The sequence below is a fragment of the Ranitomeya imitator genome, chromosome 1 (genome assembly GCF_032444005.1).
Source record: "Ranitomeya imitator isolate aRanImi1 chromosome 1, aRanImi1.pri, whole genome shotgun sequence".
Lineage (NCBI taxonomy): Eukaryota > Metazoa > Chordata > Amphibia > Anura > Dendrobatidae > Ranitomeya > Ranitomeya imitator.
The window spans coordinates 344483601-344503992 of NC_091282.1; the positions used below are offsets into that span (position 1 = coordinate 344483601).

The following is a 20392-nucleotide window of genomic DNA, read 5'->3' on the forward strand; positions in this document are numbered from 1 at the left end:
CGAAGGAAAGTAGTGCCATTTGACTTTTTGAATGTAAAACTTGCTGGAATAATTAGCGGATACCATGTTGTGTTTGGAGAGCCCCTGAGGTGCCTAAACAGTGGAAACCTCCCCCACAATTGGCACCATTTTTGAAACTAGACCCCTTTGGGATCTTATCTAGATGAACCCACAGGTGCTTCACAGAAGTTTATAACGTTAAGCCGTGAAAAAATAAAATATAAAATAAAAAATAAAATTTTTACCGCAAAAATATTTTTTAGCTACAAATTTTGTATTTTTATAAGGGTAACAGGAGAAAATGGACCCCAAAATTTGTTGTGCAATTTCTCCTGAGTTCACCGATGGCCCATATGGTGTCGAACACTAACTACTTTTGAGGCACAGGGCAAAGCTCAGAAAGGAAGAAACGTCATATTACAGCGCAGATTTTGCTGCACTTGTTTGAGGGTGCCATGTTACATTGGTAGAGCCCCTGAGGTGCCAACACAACTGAACCCCCCATAAGTGACCCCATTTTACAAACTAAACCTCTCAATGAATTCATATAGGGGTGCAGTGATTATATTGACACCACAGGTGTGTCACAGACTTTTATACCATTGAGCAGTGAAGATAAAGTAATTTACATTTTTACCACCAAGATTGTGTTACAATTTCATACTGGGAAATGGCAACACGCCATATGTGGTTGTCCAGTACTACTTAGCCATATGGAGAAACTCGGGAGGGATGGAGTGCTATTTGCCTCCTGGAATGTAGATTTTCCTAGAATAGTTTGTGGATTCCATATAAAGAGCCCCTAAGTGCTACAAAAGCAGAGTCCCCCCTCAATTGACCCCATTTTGGAAATTTTAACCCTTTGGGAATTAATCTACAGATGTAGTGACGATTTTGACTCTGTTTTCCAGAAACAAGCAGCAGTGGATGTTGCGGAGTGAAAATTGCAAACTGCTGTTGTAGTGACCAGTAGGTTGCAGTCACCAGTACATTATGCCCAGCTCATGCTTCTGGAGACACGCACCTGTAAATTAGGTGGATTCTCATCACTACAGAAATGCCAAACATGTGGGTGCTAAAAGTTGTTTAGGCACACTGGGGCTCAGAAGGGAGAGGGACATTTGGATTTGGGAGTGGAGAATTTGCAGAATTTCTTTTGGGGGGCCATTTCGCTTTTCCAGAGCCTTTGTGCTACCTGTAACGTGGAAGCCCCTATATTTCTGTTAACAGATGACAGAACTGAGTGAGTTTGCTTTTTGTGGATTGAGTTGAAGCTTTTATTGGGAACATTTTGCATAGCATTTATGATCACATTTATCCAGCGCTCTATGCGGAGCACTTATATCGGGGGTTTTCTTCTAAATCTCTGAGTGATGCCATTCAGATGAAACCCCCCAAGGGATCCATTCACTATAATGAGGCAGCAGTTACTCTGCATTCCGCCTGGCCTCTGTTCAGCAGCGTTGCTCTTTTCAGAAGTGCACAAAACGCACTTTTATGCAATCCTAAAAAGACGTACACCGCCGGATCACAGGTCCTATGGTATCCATCTGCCTCATTATAGGGAATCTTCCACCGGGGGTTCCGTCTGAATCACATATTTCAGAGATTTACACGGAAACCCTGATGCAATCCAAAAGCGCAGTATAAATGTGCGCCGAGCCTTACTGCAATCTTTGGGAGGCAGAATGAAAAAATCAACAGCATGTGAAGATTTGGTTGTTTTGTTTTATTTTTTTTACGCCGTTCCTCATGCGGTATAAGTGATTAGACGACTTTATTCTTCAGGTCAATGCAATTACAGTGATAGCAGATTTATATCGGGTTTTTATGTTTGGCTGCTGTCACACATAAAAGACGCTTTTTATTGCGAAAAATAGTTTCTGCATCACTGCCTTTTGAGAGCTATAATTTTTCCATATTTCGGCCGACAGTCATGTTATGGCTTGTTTTTTGCAGGACGAGCTGAAATTTTTATGATTTTTATGACATTTTTTGATCGCTTTCTATTCTGATTTTTGGGAGACAGAATGAACAAAAACCAGCAATTCAGGAATTGCTTTTTGTTTTAATACCGTTCCAGGTGTCGTAAAATTGGTAAGGCATTTTTATTCTTCAGGTCAGTACGATTACAGTGATACATCATTTATGTAGTTTTTTAATGTTTGGGTGCTTTTACACAATAAAAACAATTTTATGGAAAAAATTATCTTTGCATCATTTTATTCTGATAGCTATAACTTTTATTTTTCTGCTGATGGAGCTGTATGACGGCTTGTTTTTGCGGAACAAGATGACATTTTCAGCGGTACCATTTTTATTTACATTAGTCTTTTGATCATGTTTTTCCGGTGTTCACTAAAGGGGTTAACTAGAGGGACAGTTTTATAGAGTGGGTCGTTATGGATGCGGCGATACCAAATGTGTGTACTTCTATTGTTTTTTTATTATTTATATAAATAAATGTATTTATTGGAAAAATATTTGTTTCTTTTATTTTCTTTACTTGGGGATTTTTTGAATATTTTTACCCTTTCTTATATTTTTTTACATTGTCATAGGATGGGACATTACTGTATTACATCAGATCGCTGATCTGATGTTCTACAATGCATCTGCACTGCAGAACATAGGATCAGTGACTGACAGGCAGGGAAGGGGGCTTCTCAGGTCCTGCTCTCTGCAGGCACTGCAAAGCCACCTTCCATGAAGGACCCCGTGGCCATCTTGCGGCCAGTGGTCTCCGTTGTCCTGATGGAAGTGCGCAGGGAGCCCCCCTCCCTGCGCAATTCTCCTCTATGTTGCTGTCACTATTGACAGCAGTATCAGAGGGGTTAAATGCCTGATGCTGCGGGGAATCAGCTCTCTCTCAGAGACAACACCTGCCCCCTATCGCTGCGGTGTTCAGGATGAGATCAGGGCGCTATACGGCAAATGTTGGGAAGGGGTTAATGTTTGCAAATTCATACAGGAACAAAGACCTTAATTTTTGGAGACACATCCCGTGGTTTGATGAAACTAAAATTGAAATTTTTGGGCATAATGACCATCGTTACATTTGGAGGAAAAGGGGAGAAGCTTGGAAGCCTAAGAACACCATCCTGGTGCACTTCACAAAATAGATGGAATCATGAGAGAAGAAGATTATGTGGCAAGACATCAGCTAGGAAGTTAAAGTTGGGCGGAAATGGGTCTTCCAAATGGACAATGACCAGAAGCATACTGCCAAAATGGTAACAAAGTGGCTTAAGGATAACAAAGTCAATGTTTTGGAGTGGCCATCACAAAGCCCTGATCTCAATTCTATTGAAAATTTATGGGCAAAGCTGAAAAGGCAGGTGCGAGTAAGGAGACCTCCAAACCTGGATCAGTTACACTAGTTTTGTCAGGAGGAATGGGTCCAAATTCTGGCCAATTATTGTGAGAAGCTTGTGGAAGAATATACCAAATGTTTGACCCAAGTCATTCAGCTTAAGGGTAATGGTACCAAATACTAATGAAATGTATGTAAAATTTTGACTTTGTAATTATTATTATTATTTATATAGCACCATTAATTCCATGGTGCTGTACATGAGAAGGGGTTACATCAAAATACAATTATCACTTACAGTAAACAAAACTAACAATGACGGACTGATACAGAAGGGCGAGGACCCTGCCCTTGCGGGCTTTGTAATAAAAATGCCTTAAAACATTTGCTCTCTCTTGTTATTCTGGCATTTGGCAAATATTATTATGGTAATCCTAATTGACCTAAACCAGGAAAGGTTTATTTTGATTTCATGTCAGATATTGAGAAAAACATGTGCAGGTGTCTTTTTATATAGTGGATGTAAACTTCTGGTTTCAAGTGTACAATGTGCTTTCTCAGGCAAATAATTCAAATAAGCATTGCAAATGCCTAAAATATACACCGATTGTCGCCCATCTCCTGTCCCATGTCGTCCACCGATGTAACAGGTCTGACCTCTTCTGGCCAGATCTGGCTCATGCAGTAGGACGCTGTGCGCAATGTGTGGAATGCCGGGCGCATGTTCATTTCAGGCCAGAGTTTCATTACTCGATTGTATAAGCATTCAAAGGATGTAGATAAAACTAAGTGCAGGGAAACCCAGTCTGGGAACCCTTTCTTTCCAAAGTACCCCGAACAGGCTACAATTGTAACCAGCCGGATCCCATCTCTAACTATGTCACTATTGACAGTATATAGGTGATATACGATCTCCACTGAATGTCGGCCCACCAGAATAATTACAAGTAATTTAAACAGCTGCGCTGTTGTGTTCGTTATCTTGTCGAAAGACGCCATCCACATTACTTAGATTGGTGTCTGGAAGTTTGAAACAGAACAAAAAAGATGAACTCTGCAAAATCACTGTAAGGCCATGTTCACATGACCAGAAATTTTGTCGGAGTGTGGTCTTTAATAAAAAACGGCAGCATTCAGATCAATGTTATTCAGAGGGGTAGTGCAGATGAGTGATTTCACAGACCGAATTTATGCATGAAAATAATAAAAAATAAAGTCGCAGTATGCAGACCTTTCTTCAGTGCATTGAATGAGAGTCGCCCATTCAAGTCTATAGGTGTGCAAAAAAAAATGAATTCCTTAAGGAGCCACAGTATAGCATTCAATATATTGTAGGGTTTTTTTTTACTCTCATGTGAACCCTACTCTACGTGCGAGTGCAAATACAATGTCCTATAGTAACAAATCACACTAAACATTATTAAAAAAGAGATTTATTAATATCTTACAAATATAGGTATCTGAATATAGCTGCGCATCTTCACTGCTAGAGAGAGAGATAATGAATGAGGAGGGTTGGAAAGGTGGCCAGCACAGGAACACTGAAAAGGAGGTCTCATGGTCTCTAATGGGGTAATGCCCTTCATAATGGCTGGAGAACACCTGCAGAAAGTGTCCGATTCACTATCTACTGTTATAGAAGCAATAAGAAACCCACCCAATAAAATAGATAATGGGCTGCAATCTGAGCTTCACAGTAAAAAAAAAAAAAGAAGCAAGAAATGAAGCATAAACCTAATTAAAAACGTCTTATATAAATTAAAGTGTTACCATGTCCCACTAATATAGTTCGTGGACATGTTAACAGTACTTCATGTGAGTCTGGAGAAGGCTTCTACCGTAGGTACGGACTGATCCTGGTTACTAGCTCGCAGAGGAAACTTTATATATTAATACTGACACGATTGCATAGTCATAGAAGAAGTAAGTGGTGGCCACGTTTAGTTAACAGTACTGGATCGAGGACGCTGGACCCCATGGGCAGGCTGGAGCTCCACCATCTTCTTCCCTTGTTCCTGTCTGTGCTCCTTGTACCATTCCTATATTATCAGAAGAAATACAAAAAAGGCAGAACAGGTTTTTTATAAAAAAAAAACAAGTACAATTTAACAAATGGCGTGGAACTGTAAGTAAATGATAGAACGTGTATACACTTTGTGCAAGTATTCAGTAGATACAAATCTGGAGAGGTGTATTCAATACTGGCTTCATAATCCCAAAATAAGAATGTCATCTTCAGAAAATGGGTTACAACGGAAACTGTCAGAAAGTTGATCTGATAGAAATAATATCAGTGCGGCTTACTCCTACATGTGGAGCCACTAGGTGATGTTAATTCTTCTTTATTGCGTATATAATCATGTATGATTAGAGCTCAGCAGACCGACCATTACAAGGATCCAGCATACAAAGAAACGTCAAAATGAAGCAATCAGAGGCGACTCCGGTCTCACCTGGATTTCTTCCTCATACATCTTCATGCTAAGGTCACTCTTTTTTTGGGATCTTTTGCCCACAAACTGCACAGAAGAAGTCTAAAACCCAAGAGATTTAGAGAGAAGGACGTTGAAAGGATTGGATGCAAAAAGAGGAAATTAGGCCAAGTTCACACGTTGTGTTTTAATTTTTTTTTAAATGAAAATTTTAAGCTGCTTACAAAAAGCAGGTTTTGCTGCGTTTTTTGCTGCGTTTATTGCTGTCTCTTGCGCATGTTGATAAAGTTTAGTGCCCCCCACCCCCAAAAAATCATGATTTAACTGTATTTTTGCTGCGTTTTTGAACTTACCCATTGTTTCCTATGGGTGAAAAAAAGCTGAAAGAAGTGGCGTGCTGCAGTTTTCAAAATTAGTCAGGGAAAAAAACAATGTGTGTGCATGATGTGTGTGCATGACATTTCTGAAATCTCAGACTTTGCTGGTATTGTAAAACGTAGCTTAAAATTTACATATAAAAGCAAGCAAAAATGCAACGTGTGAACATGGCCTAAGAGCGGCAGATAATTCACAATGTGAAAAAATAATGGAAGGTGTCTGCTGAATATAGGAACCCGAAAAATATCACAAATTTTAAGACCTTGTTCAAATTGTTTCTTCAGAGAGGAAGAGGGCTAGAACTAAAACTAGACACTGTGTTTCGGGGTACTGCCCCTCATCAGTGCAAAGTATGAGATCTGGTTTGACTGTGTGAGAGGCGTCTGATCGGGATCCAAGGGGTAAAGTTTCTCTTTGCGGACAGTGACATGTAAAGCATGTCGAGATGAGGAGACTTTTGAGCTGCAATGCTCCTCTGGGAAATATGCAAATTGTCTCTTCAAAGAGGAAAAGGACTAGAAATCTAATGCCACCTATGGGAAGTAGCAATTGACTTGTAGGATTGCTACTTCCTATAGGTGGCACTATAGTTCTAGTCCTCTTCCTCTCTGAAGAGACAATTTGAGCATTGCGGCATCTTCTCATCTTGGCATGCTTAACATGTCACTCTCTACAAGAAGAAACTTTACTCCTTGGATCTAAGACCTTGTCCAGGAATCATTATGAAATGATCTTCTACGGACATTATCAGAAAACAACCCAAAAGGTTAGGTGCCAGCAGCAAACATGACATAGGCCTCCATCGGAGATGGCAGCTATCTATCTCGTTATGCTCATAAGTTTACATACCCTAGGCAGAATGTGTACCATTTCTGGAAAATACAAGCGATTCAGCAAAACAGAGTTTGTTAATTTTATGACCCTGAAGGATGCTTTTACACGTGGCAGCAGGGACAGTAGTGTGCCAAGCTTTCAAGAATTGCGCAGACTCTTGTGCAGGTGAAGCCTATGCAAAACTAGCAATTCACAGAGCCGCCATGCAGCGCACTACTGCCCTGTGACTACTATATTTAATAGCAACCAAATGTTTGGGCTAATATACATTCCAGTGTGCCCACAAGGTTAGGATGGATGTGAAGAGGGAGTATCAATATCCGTGCCTTGTGTTATTGTAATGTGTATATAGAGGCCAACATAAAGAGGCCAAACACACTCATTTTGATGGGACTGGACAACATCTGGTGTTCATGGGGTCTCCTGATTCTCCCTGACAGATGACATCAGAGCACTCATGGCGTATGCGGGAGTCGGGTGTTAAATATGATAGTTGTTAAGCTCACATAATTGTTTTAGCTGTTAGGTCACCAAGACCTAAAACTGTCACCATCATCCTTCAGAGCATATTCCTGTATTGTAATTTACTAGTTACAAAGCTCGCTCGCTATAATTTATATTTTAACCAGGACAATTCCAATGGGAGAATATTTTCCAGGACTAGTCCAGCCTTGGGTGCTGTAATCCAATGAAGCCATGATGGGGACTAGTCGAGGGGAACACTATAGACACTAGCTTCAGTATAAAGGCCCCTCCTTCACATTAAGCGACGCTGCAGCGATACCGACAACGATCCGGATCGCTGCAGCGTCGCTGTTTGGTCGCTGGAGAGCTGTCACACAGACAGCTCTCCAGCGACCAACGATCCCGAGGTCCCCGGGTAACCAGGGTAAACATCGGGTTACTAAGCGCAGGGCCGTGCTTAGTAACCCGATGTTTACCCTGGTTACCAGCGTAAAAGTAAAAAAAACAAACACTACATACTTACCTACCGCTGGCTGTCCCCGGCGCTCAGCTTCTCTGCACTCCTCTTGTACTGGCTGTGAGCACAGCGGCCGGAAAGCAGAGCGGTGATGTCACCGCTCTGCTTTCCGGCTGACCGACGCTCACAGCCAGTGCAGGAGGAGTGCAGAGCACAGCGCCGGGGACAGACAGCGGTAGGTAAGTATGTACTGTTTGTTTTTTTTTACTTTTACGCTGGTAACCAGGGTAAACATCGGGTTACTAAGCGCGGCCCTGCGCTTAGTTACCCGATGTTTACCCTGGTTACCAGTGAAGACATCGCTGGATCGGTGTCACACACGCCGATCCAGCGATGTCCACGGGAGATCCAGCGATGAAATAAAGTTCTGGACTTTGTTCAGCGACCAACGATCTCCCAGCAGGGGCCTGATCGTTGGTTGCTGTCACACATAACGATTTCCTTAACGATATCGTTGCTACGTCACAAAAAGCAACGATATCGTTAACGAAATCGTTATGTGTGAAGGTACCTTAAGTTTTACAGGGATAATGTTATGTCACATGCCAGCCATTCAAAGGAGCATGAAATACATTGAAGTACTGGGTCCATCAGAGCAGGAGACATCTATGCAAAGTATTGTAGAAGGTGGTAGACCCCCATCACATCCTTTTTAGAGTATATTGGGATTTTTATAATGGATAGCCCTTTACATAATCCTCATTGTTGTGTATTATAAAATAGAAGACTAAAGAATGAAGCCACATGGCCAACCTGGTTAGACTGTAAATGAGCCAGCAATTTTCGGACTTGGTTTTTCTCCTCGCCGTTTTGCGAATGCCTGAGAATTGTTGTCAGCTCTTCTCTGCCCACCTCCATCTCCAAAATGATCCCTTTTTCATCTATATTAATGAATAAGGGTAAAGTCCCAATAAAACCAAATAGTGCAGTTCATGAATATCACACAGCTGAGTCATGTGTCTTTGTTCAAAACGGTCAATGTTATCAATCTCCTTTTATAATCTGTAGGCTAACCTGTAGTGAAGTTTGCCTAGAGCAGAAGAAAAGTGCCTTGAGATTGTGGTGAACAAAGGTTGTCAAGATGTAGATCTACCCTGCAAAATGTAGCTGTAGTCTACCTGCGTTACCAAAATGGCGCAAAAACTAACAACCTAGAACGTGTTTTCCTAACTTTCACTTACCTTCCACATCTTTGTTCTTCCTGCAGTAATTCATTCGGAAAACAAAAGCATCCAAAATGCAGGCGACAATAATGGTTATGACAACCTAGGAACGTATGAAGGATGGAGGCGTTAAAGGGGTTGTCCACCTCTAAGAACATTTTTTTTATTATTATTACTTAAAATCTTTCTATTTTGAACTGAAAATTATTTTTGTAATTTAGGTTCATTAAAAATGTTGCACTGTCGGACTTTTATAGCCTCTTTATCTTTGACGTGGGCAGTGATCATAAAGCGGCAGGGAGGAGCTCAGAGAAAGACAGATAAAGGAGTTAGAATCTCTCAGGACACTCAGTACGAGCTCATTCATGGATTTTCAGTTAACCCATTTTGCAATCAGCAACCCAGTTACCAATAGACAGTGTAATGCGAAGGCTATGGAAGACAAATGGTGCAACATTTTTAATGAAACCCAATTACAAAAAAAGATTTTTAGCCAAAAAAACCCCATACATATAAGAAAAAAAGTCCCCAAAGGTGGACAACTGTTATAATAATAAACAGGACGGATGACAGAAGTATGAATCATCTGATATGTTTTACTCACCATGGTAACTATGTAAAACACCATGAAATAAAGTCGTGCCCAGTGCGATGTTTGAGACGTGACTCCTTCCTATAAAAAAATACATGTATTAGAACTTAGCAGATGTGTCAGTTCGATTAAAGAAGACTAGAGCAGGGGTCCCCAACTCAAGTCCTCAAGGCCCACCAACAGGTCATGTTTTCAGGATTTCCTTTGCATTGCACAGGTGATGCAATTATTACCTGGGCAAGACTAAGGAAATCCTGAAAACATGTTGGTGGGCCTTGAGGACTGGAGTTGGGGACCCCTGGACTAGAGAACACGTGCATTGCTTTACATTCTCAATGCACAGTGAAGATAATCTGGATGGAACACTCACCATGATGATGTACCAATTATTCACTACGGTCAACTCAAATAAAGTTACTGCAAACAAAAAAAAAAAGTATTAAATGAAGGACTGAGCAGCAAAAAAAATATTAAGGAAACATCTGGTTTCCACTAACTAGGAAACTGTATTGAAATTCTAGCACAATACATTTGTGCTGGTGCTGGCACCTTTCCCTAGTGATAACAAGATGTCCTTGTACTTCCAATCCCTAAATGAAGGTGGTCTGTCTCCAAACTTCTCCCGTGCTGCGCCCATTCTCTGGAATGAACTACCGCTGACGATCTAACTAATACTTAGCCCCCACTTTTTAAACGTGCTTTAAATAAACACATATCTTTAGACAGGCCAATGAACTCAACTCACTAACCTAATTATCCCGTTCCCTCTTTCTAAATTTTCCTCAGAACCTGGTCCCTCCTATTTGTCTGTGTCCACACCCTCCCCACACCCATAGCACTTGGTAACTGCACTTAGACAGATACTGGCCAATGATTGGCTATGGTAGCGAATTTGAAATGCCCCATTTACTATAATGATGGCTGGATGACAAGCATATTTTACTTATTCTGTCCCCTATTTCGTTACAGATTGTAAGCTTGCAAGCAGGACCCTCACTCGCCCTATAACTGTTGAACTATGTGTTACTTTGTGATGTCTTTATTGTCTGTACATTTCCCTGTTTTATTGTAAAATCACTGCGGAATATGTTGGCGCCATATAAATAAAAGCATTATTTTATTGTTATTATTATTATAAGTATACTTTAATAAACAAATATATAAAAATTAGTTTTCATTCCACTTTCTATTACCAAAGCTGATGAGGATATTGTCAAAGTTGTTCAGGTAGTAGTAACCTTCTTCTATCTGAGTTTGGTTGCCCTCGGTGTGGTTCAGCAGACGATAAGACTCTGCAACCGTACTATTACTAAAAAAATAAATATTATAATTATTATATTATTATTACATTATCTGCCAGTTTAATTCCTATGGGATATGAATACATTTTTCATATAACTGACAAATAAAAGCATTCATAAACTGTCCACACTGTTATGTTATCTACAGAGGCAAACCAAGGTCCCTTTCCAGATATAACTCCACTCTTAGCCATTTAACTGCTTAGATGCCATGGTCAATAGTAACCACGGCACCTAAGCAGTTGAAACGCATTGCCCTCACACATCCCTGATCCCCGCAATCACACTGCTGTAGGGTTGGCATACTAAACAGGGCTTGGTCTTGACGATCTGCAACATTACTACTACTCCAAATTTGTTTGCTTTCAAAAAAAGGTTATTTTTATGTATGTCCTTTTACCACATAATGAAAGTTTAAAAACAAACATTAATATATAATTCCCAAATTGTCTCTTCAGAAAGGAAGATGACTAGAACTCTAGTGCCACATATTGTAAGGAGCAATCCTAAAAGTCAATGTCGACCCTTTAAGGAGCCTTGTCACATGACTTAGGATAAAAGCCAAACCTGAATCTCAATTTGCAGACACTGTGTTTCGGGGTACTGCCCCTCGTCAGTGCAAAGTGTGCGATCTGACTTGGCTGAGTGAAAGGCGTCTGACCGGGATCCAAGAAGTATCGCTTCTCCGTGCGGAGAGTGACATGTTATATAATTCCCAAAAATTATTTAAGAATTGCTGTTTTTTTTTTTCTTCATTTCCCCTCGCCAAATTATAATTTTAACAAGATGTAAATATATTTGAAGGCGTTTTTAAAGGCAGCATTAAAAAATGTAAACCTGCTCTACAAAAAAACAAGCCCTAATATGGCTATAATAAGTCAATGGAAAATGTGACAGGTTGATATTGTTTTCTGGGATTATTATGTTTGATAAGTAGACCTAGAGTCTGTTCTCTTCCTCTGTGAAAAGGTTATTTGCATATTTTATATCCTTGTAAACACTGCATGGCTTATAATTCTCCCTACGTGAGCTTGGTGACATCCTTAAAGAGGACCTTTAATTAAGTTTTTCATGTTGCACTGGACACACAAAGTAATAGTGGCTACAGAGCTGAATAAAATGGGTTTGTTTTTTAATTATTCCTCTCTGTTGCTGAGAAATTAGCAATTGAAATATTTGGCATCTAAAAAGTTAATTTTTGTTAAGTCCAGGTGGGTATTATGAGCGATTTCACAGGGGAAGTGTACTTCTTCCTCTGTATAATGTTGACCAATAATAAGCAGGCAGCAACAATAAGGAAAAATATCACACCCCACAATAGCTTAACCCCTTCATGACCCAGCCTATTTTGACCTTAAAGACCTGGCCGTTTTTTGTAATTCTGACCAGTGTCCCTTTATGAGATAACTCAGTAACGCTTCAAGGAATCCTGGCGGTTCTGAGACTGTTTTTTTCGTGACATATTGGGCTTCATGTAAGTGGTAAATTTAGGTCGATAATTTTTGCGTTTATTTGTGAAAAAAATGGAAATTTGGCAAAAATTTGGAAAATTTTGCAATTTTCAAATTTTGAATTTTTATTCTGTTAAACGAGAGTTATGTGACACAAAATAGTTAATAAATAACATTACCCACATGTCTACTTTACATCAGCACAATTTTGGAACCAAAATTTTTTTTTGCTAGGACGTTATAAGGGTTAAAATTTGACCAGCGATTTCTCATTTTTACAGCAAAATTTACAAAACCATTTTTTTAGGGACCACCTCACATTTGAAGTCAGTTTGAGGGGTCTATATGGTTGAAAATACCCAAAAGTGACACCATTCTAAAAACTGCACCTCTCAAGGTACTCAAAACCACATTCAAGAAGTTTATTAACCCTTCAGGTGCTTCACAGCAGCAGAAGCAACATGGAAGGAAAAAATGAACATTTAACTTTTTAGTCACAAAAATGATGTTTTAGCAACAATTTTTTTTATTTTCCCAAGGGTAAAAAGAGAAACTGGACACCAAAAGTTATTGTACAATTTGTCCTGAGTACACCGATACCCCATATGTGGGGGGGAACCACTATTTGGGCGCACGACAGGGCTCGGAAGGGAAGGAGCACCATTTGACTTTTTCAATGAAAAATTGGCTCCAATCTTTAGCGGACACCAAGTCGCGTTTGGAGAGCCCCTGTGTGCCTAAACATTGGAGCTCCCCCACAAGTGACCCCATTTTGAAAACTAGACCCCCCCAAGGAGCTTATCTAGATGCATAGTGAGCACGTTGAACGCCCAGGTGCTTCACAAATTGATCCGTAAAAATGAAAAAGTCCTTTTTTTTTTCACAAAACATTTCTATTAGCCTCAATTTGTTCATTTCCACATGGGAAACAGGATAAAATGGATCCTAAAATGTATTGGGCAATTTCTCCTGAGTACACTGATACCTCACATGTGGGGGTAAACCACTGTTTGGGCACACGGTAGGGCTCAGAAGGGAAGGAGCGCCATTTGACTTTTTGAATGAAAAATTAGCTCCAATCGTTAGCTGACACCATGTCGCGTTTGGAGAGCCCCTGTGTGCCTAAACATTGGAGCTTCCCCACATGTGACCCCATTTTGGAAACTAGACCTCCCAAGGAACTAATCTAGATGTGTGGTGACCACTTTAAACCCTCAAGTGCTTCACAGAAGTTTATAACGCAAAGCCGTGAAAATAAAAAATCATTTTTCCTTCCTCAAAAATTATTTTTTAGCCCACAATTTTTTATTTTCACAAGAGTAACAGGAGAAATTGGACCGGAAAAGTTGTTGCCAAGTTTGTCCTGAGTACACTGATACCCAATATGTGGGGGTAAACCACTGTTTGGTCACACGTTGGGGCTCGGAAGGGAAGTAGTGACTTTTGAAATGCAGACTTGATGTAATGGTCTGCGGGCGTCATGTTGCCTTTGCAGAACCCCTCATGTGCCTAAACAGTAGAAACCCCCCACAAGTGACCACATTTTGGAAACTAGACCCCCCCAGGGAACTTATCTAGTTATGTGGTGAGCACTTTGAACCCCCAAGTGCTTCACAGAAGTTTACAACGCAGAGCAGTGGAAAATAAAAAATCATTTTTCTTTCCACAAAAATTATGTTTTACCAAGCAATTTTTTATTTTCACAAGTGTAACAGGAGAAATTGCATTTCAAAAACCTGACCTGCACATCCAAACATACTCAGTGTGAAAGGTGCTGAACCTAGAGCCGCCAACTCGTATATAGTTAAGTAAATAAGGCAGCACACTGCAGCGCTAAAACATGCAAATTGAAAACACGAAATTTGAACTGCATTACTGCACTAGAAATATGAAAAATGAGAGCTTTTAGCGCATAAAAATGGCCAATTTTATGTGTACCTGGTAGCCTCTTTACGGCATCTCTCTTATACCAGGTCCCACGCTTGCCTACCTCGCTGAGAATAAACGTCTCCATCTGAATGGGTGCATGTGAAACCTCTTCTGGGACTAAAATTCTCTCTCTCTGTGGAGGGGTATTGGACCTGCTGTAATTAAAACACCCGAAGCTAGGAGGCGGAGTGCACAATCAGAAGGCTAGAGAATACATTTCAAAAACCTGACCTGCACATCCAAACATAGACTCAGTGTGAACAGGTGCTGAACCTAGAGCCGCCAACTCGTATATAGTTAAGTAAATAAGGCAGCACACTGCAGCGCTAAAACATGCAAATTGAAAACACGAAATTTGAACTGCATTACTGCACTAGAAATATGAAAAATGAGAGCTTTTAGCGCATAAAAATGGCCAATTTTATGTGTACCTGGTAGCCTCTTTACGGCATCTCTCTTATACCAGATCCCACGCTTGCCTACCTCGCTGAGAATAAACGTCTCCATCTGAATGGGTGCATGTGAAACCTCTTCTGGGACTAAAATGCTCTCTCTCTGTGGAGGGGTATTGGACCTGCTGTAATTAAAACACCCGAAGCTAGGAGGCGGAGTGCACGATCAGAAGGGTAGAGAATACATTTCAAAAACCTGACCTGCACATCCAAACATAGACTCAGTGTGAACAGGTGCTGAACCTAGAGCCGCCAACTCGTATATAGTTAAGTAAATAAGGCAGCACACTGCAGCGCTAAAACATGCAGATTGAAAACACGAAATTTGAACTGCATTACTGCACTAGAAATATGAAAAATGAGAGCTTTTAGCGCATAAAAATGGCCAATTTTATGGGTACCTGGTAGCCTATTTACGGCATCTCTCTTATACCAGGTCCTACGCTTGCCTACCTCGCTGAGAATAAACGTCTCCATCTGAATGGGTGCATGTGAAACCTCTTCTGGGACTAAAATTCTCTCTCTCTGTGGAGGGGTATTGGACCTGCTGTAATTAAAACACCCGAAGCTAGGAGGCGGAGTGCACGATCAGAAGGCTAGAGAATACATTTCAAAAACCTGACCTGCACATCCAAACATAGACTCAGTGTGAACAGGTGCTGAACCTAGAGCCGCCAACTCGTATATAGTTAAGTAAATAAGGCAGCACACTGCAGCGCTAAAACATGCAAATTGAAAACACGAAATTTGAACTGCATTACTGCACTAGAAATATGAAAAATGAGAGCTTTTAGCGCATAAAACACCAAGGTTACTTACGGGTAGCCGGTTTTTCCGGCGCCCATGACGGCACACCTGGGAGAGAGGATCCGCCCAGCCAGGACAGGAACCCCTACTGAAAATAAAAGGGCGGTACCTCTCGGTCGCTTCAGTTGGTTTTCAGAGCATGAGAGGCCCCCCTGGTTAGTACACATGGCAATCCAACACCACATTATAATAACTAAAAGCACCCAAAACAATAGTGCACACCGAAAAGGTGATAAAAGGGGGGGAATATACGGGTGCCGTCATGGGCTCCGGAAAAACCGGCTACCCGTAAGTAACCTTGGTGTTTTCCCTTCCCCCATGACGGCACACCTGAGAGACTTTTGTAGAAAGAAAAAACCTTAGGGAGGGACCACCGCTTGAAGCACCCTTCTACCAAAGGTTAGGTCAGCAGAGGAGGAAAGGTCTAGCCGGTAGTGTTTGAAAAAAGTCGAGGGTGAGGACCAGGTAGCGGCCTTGCAAATTTGGTCAATTGATACCTCAGCCTTCTCTGCCCAGGAGGTAGCCATAGCTCTGGTGGAGTGAGCCTTGATGCCGTCAGGAACCGGAGTGCCACTTGCAGAATAGGATAGACTAATGGCCTCCCTGATCCATCTAGCAATGGTACTTTTAGCTACCCCACATCCCTTTTTATTACCCTGAAAGGCTACAAATAGGGTTTGATCTTTCCTCCACTGACTAGTCATGGTCATGTATTGTAACATGGATCTCCTCACATCTAACATATGGAACCTTTGTTCCCCCGGATTTTTAGGATTACTACAGAATGAAGGTAACGTAATCTCCTGACTCCTATGAAATTTTTGGACTACTTTGGGGAGATACGCTGGATCTGGTCTTAGGATTATCCTGTCATCAAGAATCTGAGTGTAAGGAGGGCATATCGATAGAGCTTGTAAATCACCTACCCTACGGGCCGATGTTAGGGCTACTAGTAGGACTGTTTTCAGGGTGAGTAATTTAGGTGATATGTCCTGCAAGGGCTCAAAAGGATTTTTGGTTAAAGCCTCCAATACTAGATTTAGATCCCAAGGGGGAATTTTGGGGATAATAACCGGTCTAGACCTGCCACAGGATTTTATAAATCGTGAAACCCACCTATTAGATGCTAGGTTGCAATTATATAGGGACCCTAAGGCTGAAACTTGTACCTTAAGGGTGCTAGTTGCTAATCCTAATTGCAAACCTGTTTGTAGAAATTCTAGGATGGGACCCACTGGAGCTACATCCCCTAACGGTTCACCCAAGAAGTTTAAAAATTTCTTCCAGGTCCTACCGTAGATTCTGGATGTTATAGGCTTTCTGCATTTTAACAAGGTGGAGATTAAGCCCGGAGAGAATCCTTGGCGACTTAGTAGTGCCCTCTCAAATTCCAGGCTGCCAGATGGAAGCCCTTCACCTGAGAGTGGGTCACTGGTCCCTGGGTTAACAGGTCCGATACATCTGGCAGAATCCATGGGTCTGTTAACGACATCTGCCTTAGAAGGGAGAACCAAGGTCTTCTTGGCCAGAATGGAGCTATGAGTATTATTTTCGCTCGGTCTTCCCTGATTTTCCGGACTACTGCTGGAATCAACACTATCGGGGGAAATGCGTAAGCCAGAGAGAATTTCCACGGTATTAGTAGAGCATCTACCGCGAAAGGATGTTCCTTTGGGTTCAGTGAGCAGAATTTTTTCACTTTCTTGTTGTGTGAGGTAGCAAATAAGTCTATCTCTGGTGTACCCCAGGTCTGTATTATTTGTTGGAATACCCCGAGATTCAGGGACCATTCCCCTTGTCTCAGAATTCTGCGACTCAGAAAATCTGCTCGTGAGTTTTCTACACCTCTTATGTGTAGTGCTGTTAGGGAAGATAGGTGTTTTTCTGCCCAATGGAATAGTAAGTTTGACACCTTCATAAGGTTCCAAGACCTCGTCCCCCCCTGGTGATTGATGTAGGCCACTACTGTTCGATTGTCCGTCATGATTCGAGCATGGCGCCCCTGGAGTAGGGGAAAAAAAATGTTTCAAGGATTTTTCTACTGCCCATAGTTCTTTCACGTTTGAGCCAGAGCTCCTTTCTTGGGAGGACCAAGTTCCTTGAACTGAATGGGATCTCAAGTGAGCTCCCCAACCTGACCCGCTTGCATCGGTCGTGATGACGTCTTCGACCGGTTTCTGCCACTGGACTCCCATAGTGAGATGTTCCTTTATGGTCCACCAAACTAAGGAATCTCTTACATCCTGATGAAGACATAGATTTCCTTCCAAACGCCCTTTTAACAGTCTTTGAGCTGACAGAACTTCCCACTGTAGTTGTCTCAGGTGGAATTGTGCCCACCCTACAGCCGGAATGCAAGATGTTAACGAGCCTAGTAGGGACATTGCTTTTCTCAGGGTCATCTCGGGTTGGTGTATTGCTGCAGTGGTCAAGTTGATTATTTTGGCTACTTTGTTCTCCGGAAGGAGGCAGAGTTGACGTTCTGAATCTAGTATTAAACCTAGGAAGGACTGTATCTTCACTGGGACCAACTTCGATTTGGGAACATTTATCATCCAACCCAGCTCTATTAGAGTTGCTATCACAACCGTTATCTGATGGGAGCAATCGGCCTCTGTCTTCCCTATCACCAGAAAATCGTCTAAGTATGGGACGATGACGACATTTCGGGAACGGAGGTATGACATTACCTCTGCCATCACCTTGGTAAAAACCCTGGGAGCTGTGGATAGGCCGAATGGAAGGGCTGTATATTGGTAATGTTTCACTTGGTCTTGTATGTAGAGTGCCACTCTCAAGTATCTCCAGTATCCGCGATGTATTGGAACATGATAATATGCGTCCTTCAAGTCTATTACTGCCATGAAGCAGTGAGGGAACAGAAGCTTTGTAGTTGTATTGATGGACTCCATCTTGAAGGAGTGGTTGTCTATCGAGTGGTTGAGTTTTCTTAGGTTGATTATGGTTCTCCAAGAGCCATCGGGTTTTTGTATCAGAAAGAGGGGGGAGTAAAACCCCCTTCCTACTTCCTGAACCGGGACTTCTTGCAAAATATTTTTTTTGAATTAGACCAAGGACTTCTGTTTCTAGAACTAACTGTTCCTGCTGGACTTTCCTCCGAGGAGTCATTATAAAATTGTGACTGGGTGGACGGATAAATTTTATTTTTAGGCCGTCTTTTATAATATTCAGAACCCAGGTGCTCGGGGCGATGTTTATCCAGGCTGGATAGAAGAGGGAGAGTCTTCCTCCAACCTCTGATGTAATGTCATTGGGGGGACTTTTTTGCTGAGGTAGAGGGCCCTTTGAACATATAGCCCGTTCTCCTTTTATCTTTGAAATCCCAATTTCTCCTATCTCCCGGAGGTCAGCCTCTGTTAAATCTCCTCCGAAAAAAAGGTTTTTTAGGATCTTTAGGGAAGGTTGGAAAGGCTTTCTTTTTGTCTCCTGCCTGTTCCAATATCTCTTCTAACTTCTTCCCAAAGAGGAGTTGACCGTCACATGGGATGGAGCAAAGCTTATGTTTTGATGGCAAATCTCCCGGACACCCTTTAAGCCATAAGGCCCTCCTGGCCGCATTGGACAGGCCAGCTGCCCTAGCCGTTAATTTCGCAGAATCCACGGAAGAATCTGCCAAGAAGGCTGCTGCCCCTTGAACTAGGGATATGTTTGCCAGAATATCATTACTAGGAACTTTATTTCTTAGCTGGTCTTCAATTTGCTGTAACCAGACCATAAGGGCGCGAGCTGTACACGTTCCAGCTATAGCTGGTTTCAAGCCCCCTGCCGCGGCTTCCCAGATGTGTTTCAAGAAGCCATCCGCTTTCTTGTCTAGTGGATCTTTTAGGACCCCTGAATCTTCCAACGGAAGGGATGACTTTTTCAAAGATTTGGCTACCGCACCGTCAATCTTAGGGATTTTTTCCCAGGATTCAGAATCTTTTTCTTCAAAGGGATATCTCCTTTTTGATGAAGAAGGTAGGGTACCCATTTTTTCGGGTTTCTTCCATTCTTTTTTGATCAATGCTTTGATTTTTGCATTGACCGGAAATGTTCGTTTTCTTTTCTCTTCTAGACCGCTAAACATGACATCCTCAATTGATCTAGGCGTCTTTTCCTCTTTAAGACCCATAGCAGTCCTGACCGCTTTAACTAATTTTTCTACATCCTCAGTCGGGAAACATGGACGCCCCCCCGTATCACTATCTGAGGAGGAATCTGAGGACTGGATAGAGGCGGAAGAGGTAGAGGGAGACTGGAATGATTTCTGAGAGGCCTCCGAATCCGTAGGCACCTTACGGCTTTTCCTCCCCGCTTTTTTGAGGGCCAGTTTTAGGGAGTCTTTTATCTCTGCCTGAATTATGGTTTTAAGGCTAGAGGCAAAATTAGGGGTCTCTTCCTGAATAGTTCTATTAATGCAGTCAGCGCAGAGGTCTTTCTGCCACTGAACTGCAAGCGGAACTTTACAAAGGGCACATTCACGGTTCTTTGTTTTGCCGCTAGATTTCCTCGACCCCTAGTGATCAAACAGAAAAAATGGACCCTGTTACCATAAGGTCGACATTCACGTAGATCACTCACCACCGCCGACAGTCAAGGGTACCGATTTTGGAGGCTGGACAGATGCACGTGTAGTGTCCTTCCTGGACGCTGAAGAATCTTGCCGAACAGGACGGCTGCCACTTCTACCACTTGAGCGACTGCTCCTGTGCTGGTGGCTCGGCAAAGCATCTGATGAGAGCTCCTGGCGCTGCTGCT

The 20392-nt window shown here is 41.9% G+C and overlaps 1 protein-coding gene across 2 annotated transcripts in view; it reads right to left on the bottom strand.

Annotated features, from left to right (window-relative positions):
* Positions 1-4730: 4730 nt before the first annotated feature.
* Positions 4731-20392, bottom strand: part of TPCN1 (two pore segment channel 1) — a 141450-nt gene continuing 125788 nt past the window's right edge. For both annotated transcript variants that reach the window (XM_069759860.1, XM_069759855.1), the window contains 7 exons: positions 10888-11003; positions 10065-10111; positions 9707-9775; positions 9121-9205; positions 8693-8820; positions 5767-5847; positions 4731-5352 (listed from right to left, as the gene is read on the bottom strand). In XM_069759860.1, coding sequence (XP_069615961.1) covers positions 5254-5352; positions 5767-5847; positions 8693-8820; positions 9121-9205; positions 9707-9775; positions 10065-10111; positions 10888-11003 — 625 coding nt within the window. In that variant the 3' untranslated portion in view covers positions 4731-5253. The remainder of the gene's footprint in view (positions 5353-5766; positions 5848-8692; positions 8821-9120; positions 9206-9706; positions 9776-10064; positions 10112-10887; positions 11004-20392) is intronic.